The following is a 13,831-nucleotide window of genomic DNA, read 5'->3' on the forward strand; positions in this document are numbered from 1 at the left end:
CAGGAGCCAACGGAAGCTAAGAGTTCTTATCATGTCCATCTCCTGGATCTCTGGCTGTAGCGTTCAGTGGAAGCAAGAGTGGTAAGTTTTTTTCATTTTTTGAATTTAGATAAGCAGGAGAAAATATTGGTGAAGCTAACTTCTTGGACTTAGATACTCTAGGAAATTTGGTTGAGTACTCATTAGTTTATTTGATGCGGGGTCGGTGAGCCGAGGAGTCGAAAGAAAGATTTCTTAGACTCTCAAGATCTGGCAGTAGAGCTCTTTTATTTAGAGAATAGTGTGGAATAGCATGGGGACAGGACCCATGGGCAGGCAGAGCTGGTGTGTGGGGACAGGACCCACGGGCGGTCAGAGCTCCTGCTGCTGCCCCCGCTGGCATGGGGACAGGTCCCATGGGCAGGCAGAGCTAGTGTGTGGGGACAAGACCCACAGGCAGTCAGAGCTCCTGCTGCTGCCCCTGCTGGCATGGGGACAGGACCCATGGGCAGGCAGAGCTCCTGCTGCTGCCCCCGCTGGCATGGGGACAGGACCCACGGGCAGGCAGAGCTGGTGTGTGGGGACAAGACCCACGGGCAGTCAGAGCTCCTGCTGCTGCCCTGAGTTGAGGGTTAGGGCTAATTTTATAAGGCATGGGTACGTGACTTATTTTTACTGGAAAAAAAAGAAAAAGATGATGTAAAAAGTCATTAAATGATTTCAGTGCAGATGGGGTCTGGTTATTGTGCGGTCATATAACTTTAGATACGAATCTGGCCATATAGATCGGCATACAGGTGAGGATGCCCCGGGCTTCTCTCCCTGGGGCGGTCCTAATTCATACCATAAAAAAAGTCCACTGGGTCATATAGTTTGGCATGTAGGTCAGGTCACCTTGGGCTTCTCTAGCTGGGGCAGCCTTAATCCACATCATATTGATCTTTTTCCTTCCAGTGATGGTCTTATATTTCCTAGTCTCTATCTTTGTGTCATTTGCCATAAAAAGGAAAAAATATAGGGCAAGATTCAGGCATCTCTATAAGCCTGTTCTCTGGGCTGATCCCGCAGTCCATGAGTTATGAAGTTTTTTCTTTTATCTTGTTCTATTTCTTGAGAGCTTGGCTTTGTGACCTTCCTGGTCTCAATCATCCAGAAGATGCGTGTACCGGCATGCATCTTGGCAGTCAGTCAATTAGACCGGGATTCTGGGATGCACTTTCTTTGTCCAGCCATGTCAGATCTCAGGGGAGTTTGTCATAAGGAGTCCCAGTTGCTTTCATAAGGGACCTTTGTCATCTCAACCTTCACTGCTTGTTCACTCTGCCTGTGCAACCAAAGCCTTTGCTTTCTCAGACTATTTTTTGGACTGAATTTTCTGGATCTTGAGAGGGCTGCTTTTGCACTCTGTTTATGTGACACCTCTTGCATCCATGGTTAAGCTTATTGGTTGAGTCATTGTTAAGATCCTACTCATCAATGTGGCCAGATGATGGATCATTTAAATTGGGAAAACTTCTAAATTGGGGAAAAAAGTTTGTGAGAGCTCTCATCATAATTGTGTTATTTGCACCTTTGAAAAGGCCAAATTAAAAAAATGAAATACAAAAAAAATAAAAATAATGGCTAGCCTTAAGACCTTGACTCAAGTTACAATTAAATTGAGAAAATACAAAAGTATAAATTTTTATAAGATTATAAATGTTGGGATGTTTGAGATAATTTTATATAAAGAGGTTGTATCAACCTTCATGAGTAAATTTTAAAATATCTTGCCGACAATGCTTTCCCTATCCAAAATTATGAGACAAGACCTATATTTGAGTTCTAATGAAAGCTATGATAAGAGGTATAAGAGTTGATGGAATTCACATAAAATTTTATAGAAAAATTGGTATATTTATGGACTTTTACATGAAGTGATTTCTTCTTTTTTGTCTGATTGCATTATAGGTTGTATTGTGGGGATAGACATTGTGTGTCACTGGGAAAAGGGAACATTTCCCCTGCCCAATTTTAAGACAGCACATAAGTGTACCCTTCAGACAGTGTTATTCAGTATGCTAAAGGGAAGACAATAGGGTTTCCTGAGCCTAAACAATAATAGATAATATCTAGAGGCTAGTATTATTTGCTAATAAAAAGCATAATAAAAGCCACTCCCTCAAGGCAAATTGGTCTCGGTTTAAATTGTACACTTATAAAGAGGGCCTTTGTTAAATGCTTTCTGAAGACTTATAGAGGTATAGTACATTGTCCCAAAGTTTTAAAACAATAGCTATAAAGTCTTTGTGTATGTGTATCTACATGCATCTTATGTATGTGTGATATTTTACCTCCAGATGGTATGGCTAAAAATCAAGAGCTCTGTTTAACTGGCTCCAAGAAAGTACTTACATTATGTCTAAATGCAATAGAAACTAACCCAGACGTCTTTCAAGTTAACATGATATGAAATAATCTTTGGTAAATGAAAACTCATTTAAGATTGTTGGTTTAATGAAAATGGACATGTTCCCTGAGTTATTAACATTGTATATGATGCAGACATGAGGACTGGGTTTATTAGTTAAATAAGCTCATGTTATCCCTGTTATAAATTTGTCAGCATAATAACTTAAAATGATAGCTGACATTTTCTGATGTCTCAAAGTCTTTATAGGCAATCTAAATAATTATGGAAACAGGTAAACCAAGTAGATGTGGAAAAGATAAAGAGTGTTAGGTGAACTTTTTAAAAATAATTATGTTATGATGTGTATTTAAAATAACTTCCAAAATCTCTTGGCAACTTGAAACTTTGAAGTTCTGCCAGGTCATTTTAAATGACAAAAATTCATTGAGTTTAGGTCATTTTCAAATAAGATAAAATAGTAGACATTAATTATTACATATGTCTATCTACTTTTGAGTTCTTATTACAGAAAAACTAAAAGGTGTTTTGGGTCTATTGGTAAACATGTCTTGTGTTTTATTAAAAGATTGACTATGGTGAATTTAAATAGTCTTTTGTCATTAAAAAAATTACTAAAAGTTTCAAATTATAAATAAAATTTTCTTTCTTTCTTCCACAATTGTAAGTTACGGGAGTTGAAGTTTAGTTGTAAGAATTGACAATAAATGTCCTAAAAAAATATATAGCCCATAGGCAGTTTGTATTTCTCTTAATAGGGGAACAAAATATAACAAAATGGCAGAATAACTTATGATCCTTGAATCCCTAATCTATGTCATTTTGTTATATGTATTAATTTAAATGCTTTTTTTATTATTCCCAAATAATGAATAGGAAAATGAGACTCAAGTATAAAGTTTCTCAAGATAACAAAGCCGTATTTTTTCTTCACTTAAGGATACAAAGACCAACTTGATTTCTAAGACTGTTCATTTATTAAAGGACACTACACAATACCATATAAAATTATTTCTTGCAAAGAAAGTAAAGATTAAATTATGTCAAGAATGAAATACTTGAGTATCTCTATTAACATAACAAAATTAAAAAATGTATATTGGAAATAGCATAATTTGCTATCTAATTTGATCATGCAGTGTAAATTGGGAATGAGGAAAAGATCACCTAAGGACAGGCTTGTTCACGGTTAGTACTAAAGGATTAACAGTCAACCATTCGGCTGTCTCTGTCTTGGACTGTAGCCTCAATTCATTCTCAGGGGTATACCCACTCATTCACTGCATTATCATCACTGTATGTTTAAGTAATTTATTTCCTACCAGAATGTTGAGTATCTTTCTCTCTGTCTGTCCTTATAAGATAAACCTGAGTGTTAAAGATTATTTGAATGGATTTCCTAATATTCTGAAAGTAGAAGGGCATGCAAATGCACAATGCAGCTTATATTATCCTGTAATATAATTCGCCACAACAAAATCCAAGTAGTATGTGTTCTTGAATAAAACATTTTAGCCAATTTCTGTCATGCTATCCTATCAGATAGGCAAACTCTCCTTAATTCTCACTGATTTCTATTAAAATCATCTTTACAGACATTAATCTAGAGAACTTGTAGTTATGGACATTCTCTTGCAAAACTCAAATAGCCAAAAAGTCAGTATTAATTTCCAGTTTAATGAAAATATCTGGTGGAATCATTCCTTTCTTAGGCACCAAGTCCTCTGACCCAGCAGAGCTCAAAGTGGTGGAGACAGGAGGCAAAAATTTTGTGAGTTGGTTATTAGGTATAACCGTAGTAAGATCTACTGCCACTTCCACATCTTGATGCCCAAATTCAGAGAATGGAGATCTCATGTTCTAAAAGAGTCATAAAGGAATATTCAGTATGCCATTCTACCATTCCATGAAGCCAGCTATTTATGGGCAATCATGTATGTGTTAAGATCAGTGAATTCCATGGTCATGATCCCACTGCTGTACTGTATAGTACATTCCTTGAACAGATGCAATGTTGTTCAGAATACCATGGTTGTGAAAGAATTTCTTAAATCCACGGATGGTAGTGCAAGCTGGAATATCATAGTTAGGCAAAATGCATATCTAGAATACAGGTTCATTCCAATGAGGTCAAAATTCTGCTTCCTCCATGATAGAAAGGCCTCAATATAATCAACCTGCCTCCAGGTGGCTGGCTGATCCCCATGGTAATCTGCACCGTATTAGTGGCTCAGTATTAAAGAGGCTTATCAGTACTGAAAGCCAGTCAGCTTTGGGAGGAATTCTATGTTGTTAAGCAGCATATGATCTCTGACCCTGGTCATTTGGTATAGGAACCCATTCAGCAAGCACAAAGGTGGCTGGGAAAAGAGGTTAACATACACAAAATTTGTCATTTGTGTACCGGATTAGTAAAGTTTCCTCTGTAGTGAATGCTGTATGGTGTGCATTCACTTGAGACACCTATATTTTAATAATCTGTGCCCATTCTGAGAGATCTATCACCAGCATTCTTCCCCAGGAATTCTTTCTCACCAGGCTTTCCATTCTATTCATTCTAATCCCTGACCATCTAACCACACCATTAGTAACTGTTCCTAAATCAATATATATCCATGCTTCTAGCCAGACAAAGTTGATAACCAAATGCACAACTTGCATTTCTGCCCATATGAAGAATTTCTCCTCACCACTGTCTTTTGGGGCCATAACCATAATACCAACCATAACTAATATCTAACCATAATACTTCACTAAATTGGGTCTCTAAAGCTTCAGACTTTCACTTCTAGCTGCGGCCAACATATTATGCAAAACCATCTGTATATTCAGGCTCAAAGTTTACATTTTCAGTCCATTGGTTATAAGGAACTCCTCAAGTAGCCTTTGATGTACATTGAAGAAAAGAAAGCAATCGGGGATTCGTAGCTGTTAAAGGAGTTTAGTTGTAAGCTAATGCAACTTCTAAACAACCCTGAACCTTCTCAGTCTGATCTCTTAGGTACAATTTCCATGTGATGACTTAATGCTATTTTTGGGTCTGAATTTTATGCATTGAAGAGTGAGAGAGCATCAAGTTCTTGATGGGTAGAAAGAAAAACACACTAATAATTGTGGCCCAAGTTTAAGTATTTAATATCTATCAGAGCCCAGTAGGATGATAACCATTGGACCCCTAGAAATTTTATTGAGGTGATTTATCTCCCACTACCTGGTTCAGATATGTCCAACGCATGCAAAATACTTGCTTTTTCCTCATCATTGGGTACAATCATAATTACCACACATCAATGGAGGGGATCAAATGATGTTTTGTGGATATCAAGATGATCAAGATTTCTGCAGAATATATTATGACAAATGGATGAATTTTATGATTTATGAATTATGTCTCCATAATAAAGATCATATAAATATATATATAAATATATACATAGCCTTTTAAATACTTTCAAGTCTGTTAACTATACAAATAAGAGATGTAAATTCAAGTTAATAAATACAAGTATAAGGATACCTCCATGAGGCAATCACAAGTTTGTTTACATATTATATTAAGTTAATATCAAAGCAACTCTCAATGAAATACTAAAAAGAAATTTTTGGCAAAATAAAAGATATCCATTTTTCTCCTACCTGGTTCCACATAGTAACGCAGGGGTAGATTGTGTGATTATTTTGTAAATCATGATTGTTATGATTATTCAGAGGAAAAAAGAAAATCTTCACTCAGATTCCTTCCACTCCTTTAATTTCTTTCCTTCTCCTCCTCTCTTTTATGGCTCTGTGCTGGTCATATTTTGTTTAAAGTATCAAACTTAGTGCATAGAATCTGAAGTTCACTCAAGGAAATTAAGGAAAATGGGAATCATACTGCATAAGAAACCCTTGAAAGAATTCAGAATTGCTTAGCCTAAAGTAGAAAAGGAGTGTAGAATATATTGATGGAGGTGGGGGAAGTTATAACTAAGATTCTTTCCCCTAACTCCTATGCAGTGGTGCAGAGTTTCTGACCAGGAGGTAAGACAGGCTTTAAAGACAAAAAGCTCTGCAGCTCTGTCTGAGGTGAGTGACTTCATTTGGAACACAGTGTGAAGAATTCCATGACTAAGGATATTGTCAAAAAATATGAATATTTCAGTGGAGAGCACTAGGGGGTGTTGGAATTTCCATGATACTGGCAGCCAAGAGCAAAACAGCAGAGAAGCCCAAAAACTGACGGAGAGAACCAGCCAAGAAGAACTCTCCTGAGATTACACTCAATCCAGGGGTTCAGTAAGGCTGTTTGCATGTGCTAGCCTGCACCCACGCAGGAGTAAGTAACGAGGCAGACTTGAAGGCATCTCCTAAGCCACAAATAGATACAATGAAGGGTGAAGGCTGATGGGAACAGAGACAAAGGCAAAACCTCTGAACAAACACTGCCTGAAAAATAAGCTACTCTGATCCAGGAAAAACTTCTTGTAAGCCAGCATTGAAAAAAAAAATTACACATATCTTTGGAAGTTTGGAAGACTGTGTGCATGTTTAATTCCAAATATGTTCCAATTCTTTTCTAAGCAATGCCCTTAATTTCACAAATTTCAGAAATTAAATTGTAATCCTGCAAAGTACAAAATTAAATTTTGTGGCTGAATTCAGCAAGATTACGTCTTCAGCACAATAAACAAGATTTTATTTAAGAGCCACCATAGAATTTTTCTGGTTCTCAGACTAGAGCTTGAAATGAAATTTAAAGGGCTGAGCTTGTCATTTTTTTTCTTTAAAGCCTTCACAAGAATCCATTACACATCACACTCCTTAAGAATCATTAGTAACAAAATGGTCAAGTACAATAGTCACTTGCTTCAGCTGCTACTTTAATGCAATCAACACAATGCTTTATGATGCCACTACTTGCTGGTAAGGGAATTACTAGCATTCCATTTCATGTTGGCAAAGAGCTCAGCACTGTATACATTCCCGAGGACAAGACCAAGTGATTTCCAAAATCCCATATTTGAGGATCTGTTTCCTGGGACCAATTCTGTTACAAATTTCTGAATTAGTCTGGAGACAGAGACATTTTTTATTTTAATGAAATAATATCATTTAGAGATAGTTAACTAGGTATGGAAGAACGAAAAATAAGAAACTTTTTAAAACACTAAGAAATTATTTAGAAAGCAACTGAAGAAATAAAGTACCAGCTCTGAGGCTAGAGGAATAAAGGATTTGGCATTATTAAAAGTTAGAAGCTTAGAGAAAGACCCCATGGACATGAAACTCAGACCTATGAAAAGAGGGTAGTGGCTGGTGCTAGTACTTTTGAGAAGAAGCATGACTTCTCTAAGCCAATTTCTATAAAACGCCACCTCATTCTCATGATATGTTAAGGAGAAATTGCATAATTTCTGTAAAATGCCTAACAGTGTCTTACACATAAGCTCCCAAAGGCTATCCATTATTTTCAGGATAAAATTCAAAATGTGATGTTTTCCAAGATCTAAGGGCCTTGCATAATGTAGATTCTGTCTGCCAGCCACATCTCATACCACCTTCCTTCTCATCGTCTGATTCCCCAGACCATGAATGAAAAAAAATCAGATGCTAAAATTCTACAAATATATAGTATATTCCCAGAGAACAGATCTATTTATAATTTACTATTTACTCATTTACCTATTGTAGGCAACGGTTTCTTTAAATGACATCAAAAGCATAATCAAGAAAAGAAAAAATAGATAAATTGGACTTCATCAAAACTAAAAACTTTTATGTGTCAAAGGATATGGACAAAAAAGTGAAAATAAAACCTACAGATGAGAGAAAATATTTCTAAGTCATATATCTGATAAAGATCTTTTAGTGGGTTGTGTGGTGCCCTCAAAATGTATGTCTATATACTAAAGCCTAAAACTGTTAATGTGACCTTATTTGGAAAAAGGATCTTTGCAAATGTAATAAGGATCTTGAGAGGAGATCACGCTGGAGAACCTGGATGGGCCCTAAATCCAATAAGAAGTGAGATAATAAGAAACAGAAGAGAAGACAAGAATACAGAGGAGACAGCCATGTGAAAATGGAGGTAGATACTGGCATTATATAAATACAAGCCAAGAAACATCTGGAACCACCAGCAAATGGAAGTGACAATGAAGAATTCTCCCCTAGATCCTTAGGAGGGAGCATAACCTTGCCAAGACTAAGAGTTAAGATTACTAGCCTCCAAAACTGCGAGAGAATAAATGTCTATTTTAAACCATAAAGTGTGTGGCAATTTATTATGGTAGCCTTAGAAAAATAATACAGGTCCAGTATGCAAAATGTATTAAAAAACTCAACAGTAAAAAGACAAACAACCTTTTTATTCGAATACATGTTTCTTTCAAGAATATATGTAAGTGGTTAACAAAAAGCACATGAAAAGATTTTCAACATCATTAATTATTAGAGGAATGCCAATTAAAACTGTAATGAGATATCACTTTACACCCATTATATTGGCCATAATAAAAAATAATAAAATAAATTAACAAGTGTTGGTGAGGATATGGATAAACTGAATTCCTCACACACTGTTAGTGGGGATAAAAATGGTGCACCCACTGTGGAAAACATCTTGAAAGTTCCCCAAAATGTTGAACATCAAGTTACCACGTGACCCGTAGTTCAACTTAAGAGAATTGAAAACAGGTATTCAAACAAAAAATTGTGCATACATTTTTGTAGAAGAAGCATTCACAATAGGCAAAACGTAGAGACAATACAAAGGTCCATCCTCTGATGAATGGATAAACAAAATGTGGTGTATCCATACAATAGAATATTACTCAGCTGTGAAATAAATGAAATTCTGATACATGGTACAATATGGATGAACCTTGAAAATATTATTATGCTAAGTGAAAGAAGCCAGACACACAAAAGGCCACATAATGCAAGATTCTATTCATACAAAATGTCCAGGATGGTCAAATTCATAAAGACAGAAAGTGGATTAGTGATTGCCAGGAGATGGGAGGAGAAGGGAATTGGGATTAACTGCTAATAGGTATGAGGTTTCTTTCAGGTGAAGGAAATGTTTTGAAAAATAGAAAAGATAAAGTGCTGCATGACCAAAAGTTATAAAGGGCCAGAAATACAAATTCATACCACAGACTAATTTTCTCTATTTATTTGTTTTGTTGTTACATAAAAGGAAAAATTAAAATTAAGTACATTAGAAATATTAAAAGATTTCAATTGATTTCCAATTGTGCAATTTTTAAAAATCTTCAGTATCAAGCACAAGGTGCTTTGAAAAATTCATTTATTATGTAAGCTTTCACTGACTGCCTACTGAAAATACCCAACTGTATACCAGATACCGAGTCAAGTTCTGGCATAAAACTCTCACCTACCTCCAGATGTCCTCTGTAGTGAAGGAATCAGATAGTAAATAACCAATCGCTGGTGTGTGCAGTTACACACACACTTGAAAAATTGAATTATCTAGTATTGGGGTGCAAAATCTGATACATACCCACACACCGAGAATGTCTAGCTTAGTATAATTATATTATTTAAAAAAATTTATTTTCACTTATTATATTTTCCATTTGACCTGTCTTAGATTGAACTTGGTTTATCAATACCTGTTAATAAATCCGTCCTATTTTGTTTATTATTTTGCTTTGTTTTGTGCTATTATTAACATGTCTTTCACAATAGTGTCTCTGATTTGCTTTTTAAAATTATTTTTGCATAGTTTTGCTATAAAATTTTAACTTGATTTAGTGTTTATCTTTCTATAATGAGCTCAGTTTCATCACTTAAAAAAATTGCATGCTTCCAAAATTATTTGGATTGCCAATCCTATTGTATTTTCTGACTCCTACCTATTGCTGATGAAAAAATGAACACACTTGTCTACTTTTTTGTTTCTCTGTCTATTCCCCATTAAAATGTTTAATTTATCAGAGACTTAACACTTCCATACTATTCTTTCATGGGTAGCCTTACTTTTGTTTAAGTTCTAAATCTATGAAACAATGCATTAAGTTCTAAGCACCAGTATTGCTGAAGGGTCCGCAAATAGCTCATGATTGGATGGACCTCATCCTCTAGAAGATTCATCAGGAAGTGCTTATACATACAACGTTTGACAAAAGCTCATATACTTAAAATCATTTTTATTTAATCCTGATACGCTTGAAGGATGGATTGACTGTACATTAAATTTCATCTCACATTTTATTTCTTTGAGTCTTTTGAAAATGTGGTTCCATTGTTTTCTTTCTGTGTATATGAGTATGAAAAAGAGGTCAATCTGATTTTCTCTCTATTTAGATTACCTGGGTTTCTTATAGGAGGCTCAGAAGATACTATATTTTAAATATCTACTAATTTTACTAGGACATGTCTTGGAACTAACTACCAGGGGTCAATTTTCCCAAGTTCACTATAAGCTGTTGCATTATGTAGATTCTGGTCTTTTATTTCTGAAACGTTAATAAGAGTTTGAAATACTAATTCTATTGTGTTTCCTCATTTTCAAATTATACAAATATTAAGTGTCATTTGTCTGATTCTATATAACTTTCTCTCTGAAACTTTTATACTTTGCTCTTTAATTAGGTTTCATTTTCTTGGTTCTTTTCATCTTTATTCCTTATATCCTTCAGTGTAATTTTGGCCATTCTATTTTCCTTTGTGTACATAGCAGTTTATTCTTCATTTCTGAAATGATATTGCCTTGTTCAAATTTTCCTCTGAGTTTAAGTTAGCTGTTATATTTTGCTTCCATGTTTTTAGTCATTTCCATCCAGAAATTTTGAATCTCTCATTAGGATGTTCTTTTATATCCTGAATTACAAGTTTAATGACATTTCATTTATGATGGAATATTATGATTTGTTTTTCAGTCCTTCATGGATAGAATCAGTGTCAACTTAGGTCCAGATTCCAACAGAAACAGATTTTAACAGAACATTAAACTGATATTCCAGGTTGCCTCATAATAAAAAGAAATTTTCTCATGAAATTTTAAAAATGGGAAATTTTGCCTAAAAAGATTTGATTCAATATGTTTAGCTTCAGAAGGAATACTTAAAACTAGAAAATATAATCATTTTTATTTTCAAACATGAAAGGGGGACAAACTCCAGAAAACATTCTATTCTGCAAAATTCCAGATTACAAATGAGGAATAGCATAGGAAATATGTAGAGAAATAAATTCCATCTCAATATAAGAATACAATTTCAAGAAGCAATGCTTTCCAAAAGATATTGTGTTGCTTTATGTGGTTGTGAGTTCCCTGAAAGTCTAGAGGCTTGATGCTTGAATGTACAGTGGCGTTCAGTGCTGCAACGGATCCATAGTTGGAAAGATTAAATCTGAGTTCTTTCTCTTTAATTTAGCATTTTTCAATCCAGCCTAGTTCTACTCTCTTCGGCTGAATATTACTACCAAATTCATACCATTCTACTGTCAGTACACATTTAAAGGGAGTAGTTAAAAGCAAAATTAAAAAAAGAAGACCTAATTTTACCCTCTTAATGACAACATAGTAAAATGACACTCAAAATACTAATAATTGTCTAGCTATTTATTTGTCCATTTTATTGTTTTCTGCATATGTGAATAGCAGACAATATTTAATCTTATAAAGAAATTAATTTATTTTCAGAAATTATAGTCATGTAACTGAGCACATCTATTAACAAAAGTAACAGAGTAAAGGAAGGAAAAGAAGCAATAGAAGTCCTGAATCAATACAGAAAGCCAGCCTGCGTTGCTCGGGCAAAAATACTCATGACAAAATAATCATTCTCTTTATATGAGAATTTTTCAACCCAGTTACAGACGAAAATATCAAAATACACCAGTGGATCTGCAAATAAGGACTGTGACCTGGAATTCATAAAAAAAAAAATAATAGTCTATGGACTATGCAAAATGTAGATAACACAACACAAATTGTATATCCTGTATTTTAGAAACTGAAAGCCATGTAAAATAGCCTATAGGTAAAAAATTAAATATATAATCATTATTGGTTATTAACTTGGAATAAACCATCTAAGGTTTGTTGAGCTGCTGAATTAAAGGCAACAAATTATCTCAAGACAGTGCAATGTTTTAAACAATTGTCCATTCAATAGCACTTACACGTGGTACCACTTCTGCTATTATGAGTTATTTAGGAGAGCTTCCTCAAATTCAAGAGTTGAATACTCAGTCTCTTTATTGCCGTCTTCATGTCCTTGTTCCTCAGTGTATAGATGGCAGGATTCAGGATGGGTGTAATCATAAAGTCCAAAATGGCAAGAAACTTATCCACTGACACTGTGGGAAATGGCCACATGTAAACAAAGATGCATGGTCCAAAGAACAAAACCACCACAGTGATATGAGCTGACAGAGTAGAAAGGGCCTTGGATAAACCACCTGAAGATCGTTTCCATACAGTGACCAGGATAAAGACATAGGAGATAATCAATAAGAAAAAGGTGCCCATGGAAATGACCCCACTGTTGGCAGTAACCATGAATTCCATTCTGTAAGTGTCTGTGCAGGCAAGTTTAATAAATTGAGGTAGATCACAGTAAAAGCTATCTATCTCATTAGGACCACAAAAATGCAAATGAACGACAAAAGCTAACTGGGCCACTGAGTGAAGGAGGCCAATAACCCAGGCACCAGATACAAGCAAAATGCACATCCGTGGGTTCATGACAGTCAGGTAGTGGAGGGGTTTACATATGGCAATGTATCGATCCAGGGCCATGGTGATGAGCAGCACCATCTCAGATCCACCCAGGACGTGAAGGACAAATATCTGAACGACACACCCCTGGAAGGATATGGTTTTGTGCCCAGAGTACAAGTCAGAAATCATCTTAGGAACTGTTAAAGTAGAAAGATGCATATCAATAAATGAGAGATTGGCTAAAAGGAAGTACATGGGGGAATGTAAATGAGGATCAAAGGTCACTACAAACACAATTAGAAGGTTTCCCAGAACAATTATTACATAAAATGCTGTAGAGAAGGCAAGGAGGAAATGCTGCACTGGTCTAGAGGCAGAAAATCCCAGGAACACAAATTGAGACACTTCAGAGTAATTTGCTTCATACATTGGCTTTGTCTGTGATCCCTAAAACCAAAAACAAAATAATAACAAAAGAACTTATAAAAAAGAAACAGACAAGATATTTTTATATCCGGTTTTAGAAGAGATATTCACTAACAACCATAAGGTTTTTTGAAAAATTCATGCAAGTTGTGCTTTCAGCTAATATTCTTAATGGGTATAACTAATATTCCTAATGAACATTTCCCATATGCTTGGCACCATGTCAAGTTCTGAGGTAAAACACTGATCCTGACTTGAGGAGGTTACAGGCTAATGGTGTATCTAGACATTAAACACCTTTAAAAACAGATAGAACTCTGATAACTTATCTGAAGGAGAAG

The 13,831-nt window shown here is 35.3% G+C and overlaps 1 protein-coding gene across 1 annotated transcript; it reads right to left on the reverse strand.

The window, feature by feature from the left end:
- Positions 1–12,554: 12,554 nt before the first annotated feature.
- On the reverse strand, positions 12,555–13,493 carry LOC124236177 (olfactory receptor 4F6-like). Its single transcript, XM_046654960.1, has one exon. The coding sequence runs from the start codon at positions 13,491–13,493 to the stop codon at positions 12,555–12,557; it is 939 nt and encodes a 312-aa protein (XP_046510916.1).
- Positions 13,494–13,831: the final 338 nt, after the last annotated feature.

Source organism: Equus quagga, chromosome 2, assembly GCF_021613505.1.
Source record: "Equus quagga isolate Etosha38 chromosome 2, UCLA_HA_Equagga_1.0, whole genome shotgun sequence".
Classification (NCBI taxonomy): Eukaryota; Metazoa; Chordata; class Mammalia; order Perissodactyla; family Equidae; genus Equus; species Equus quagga.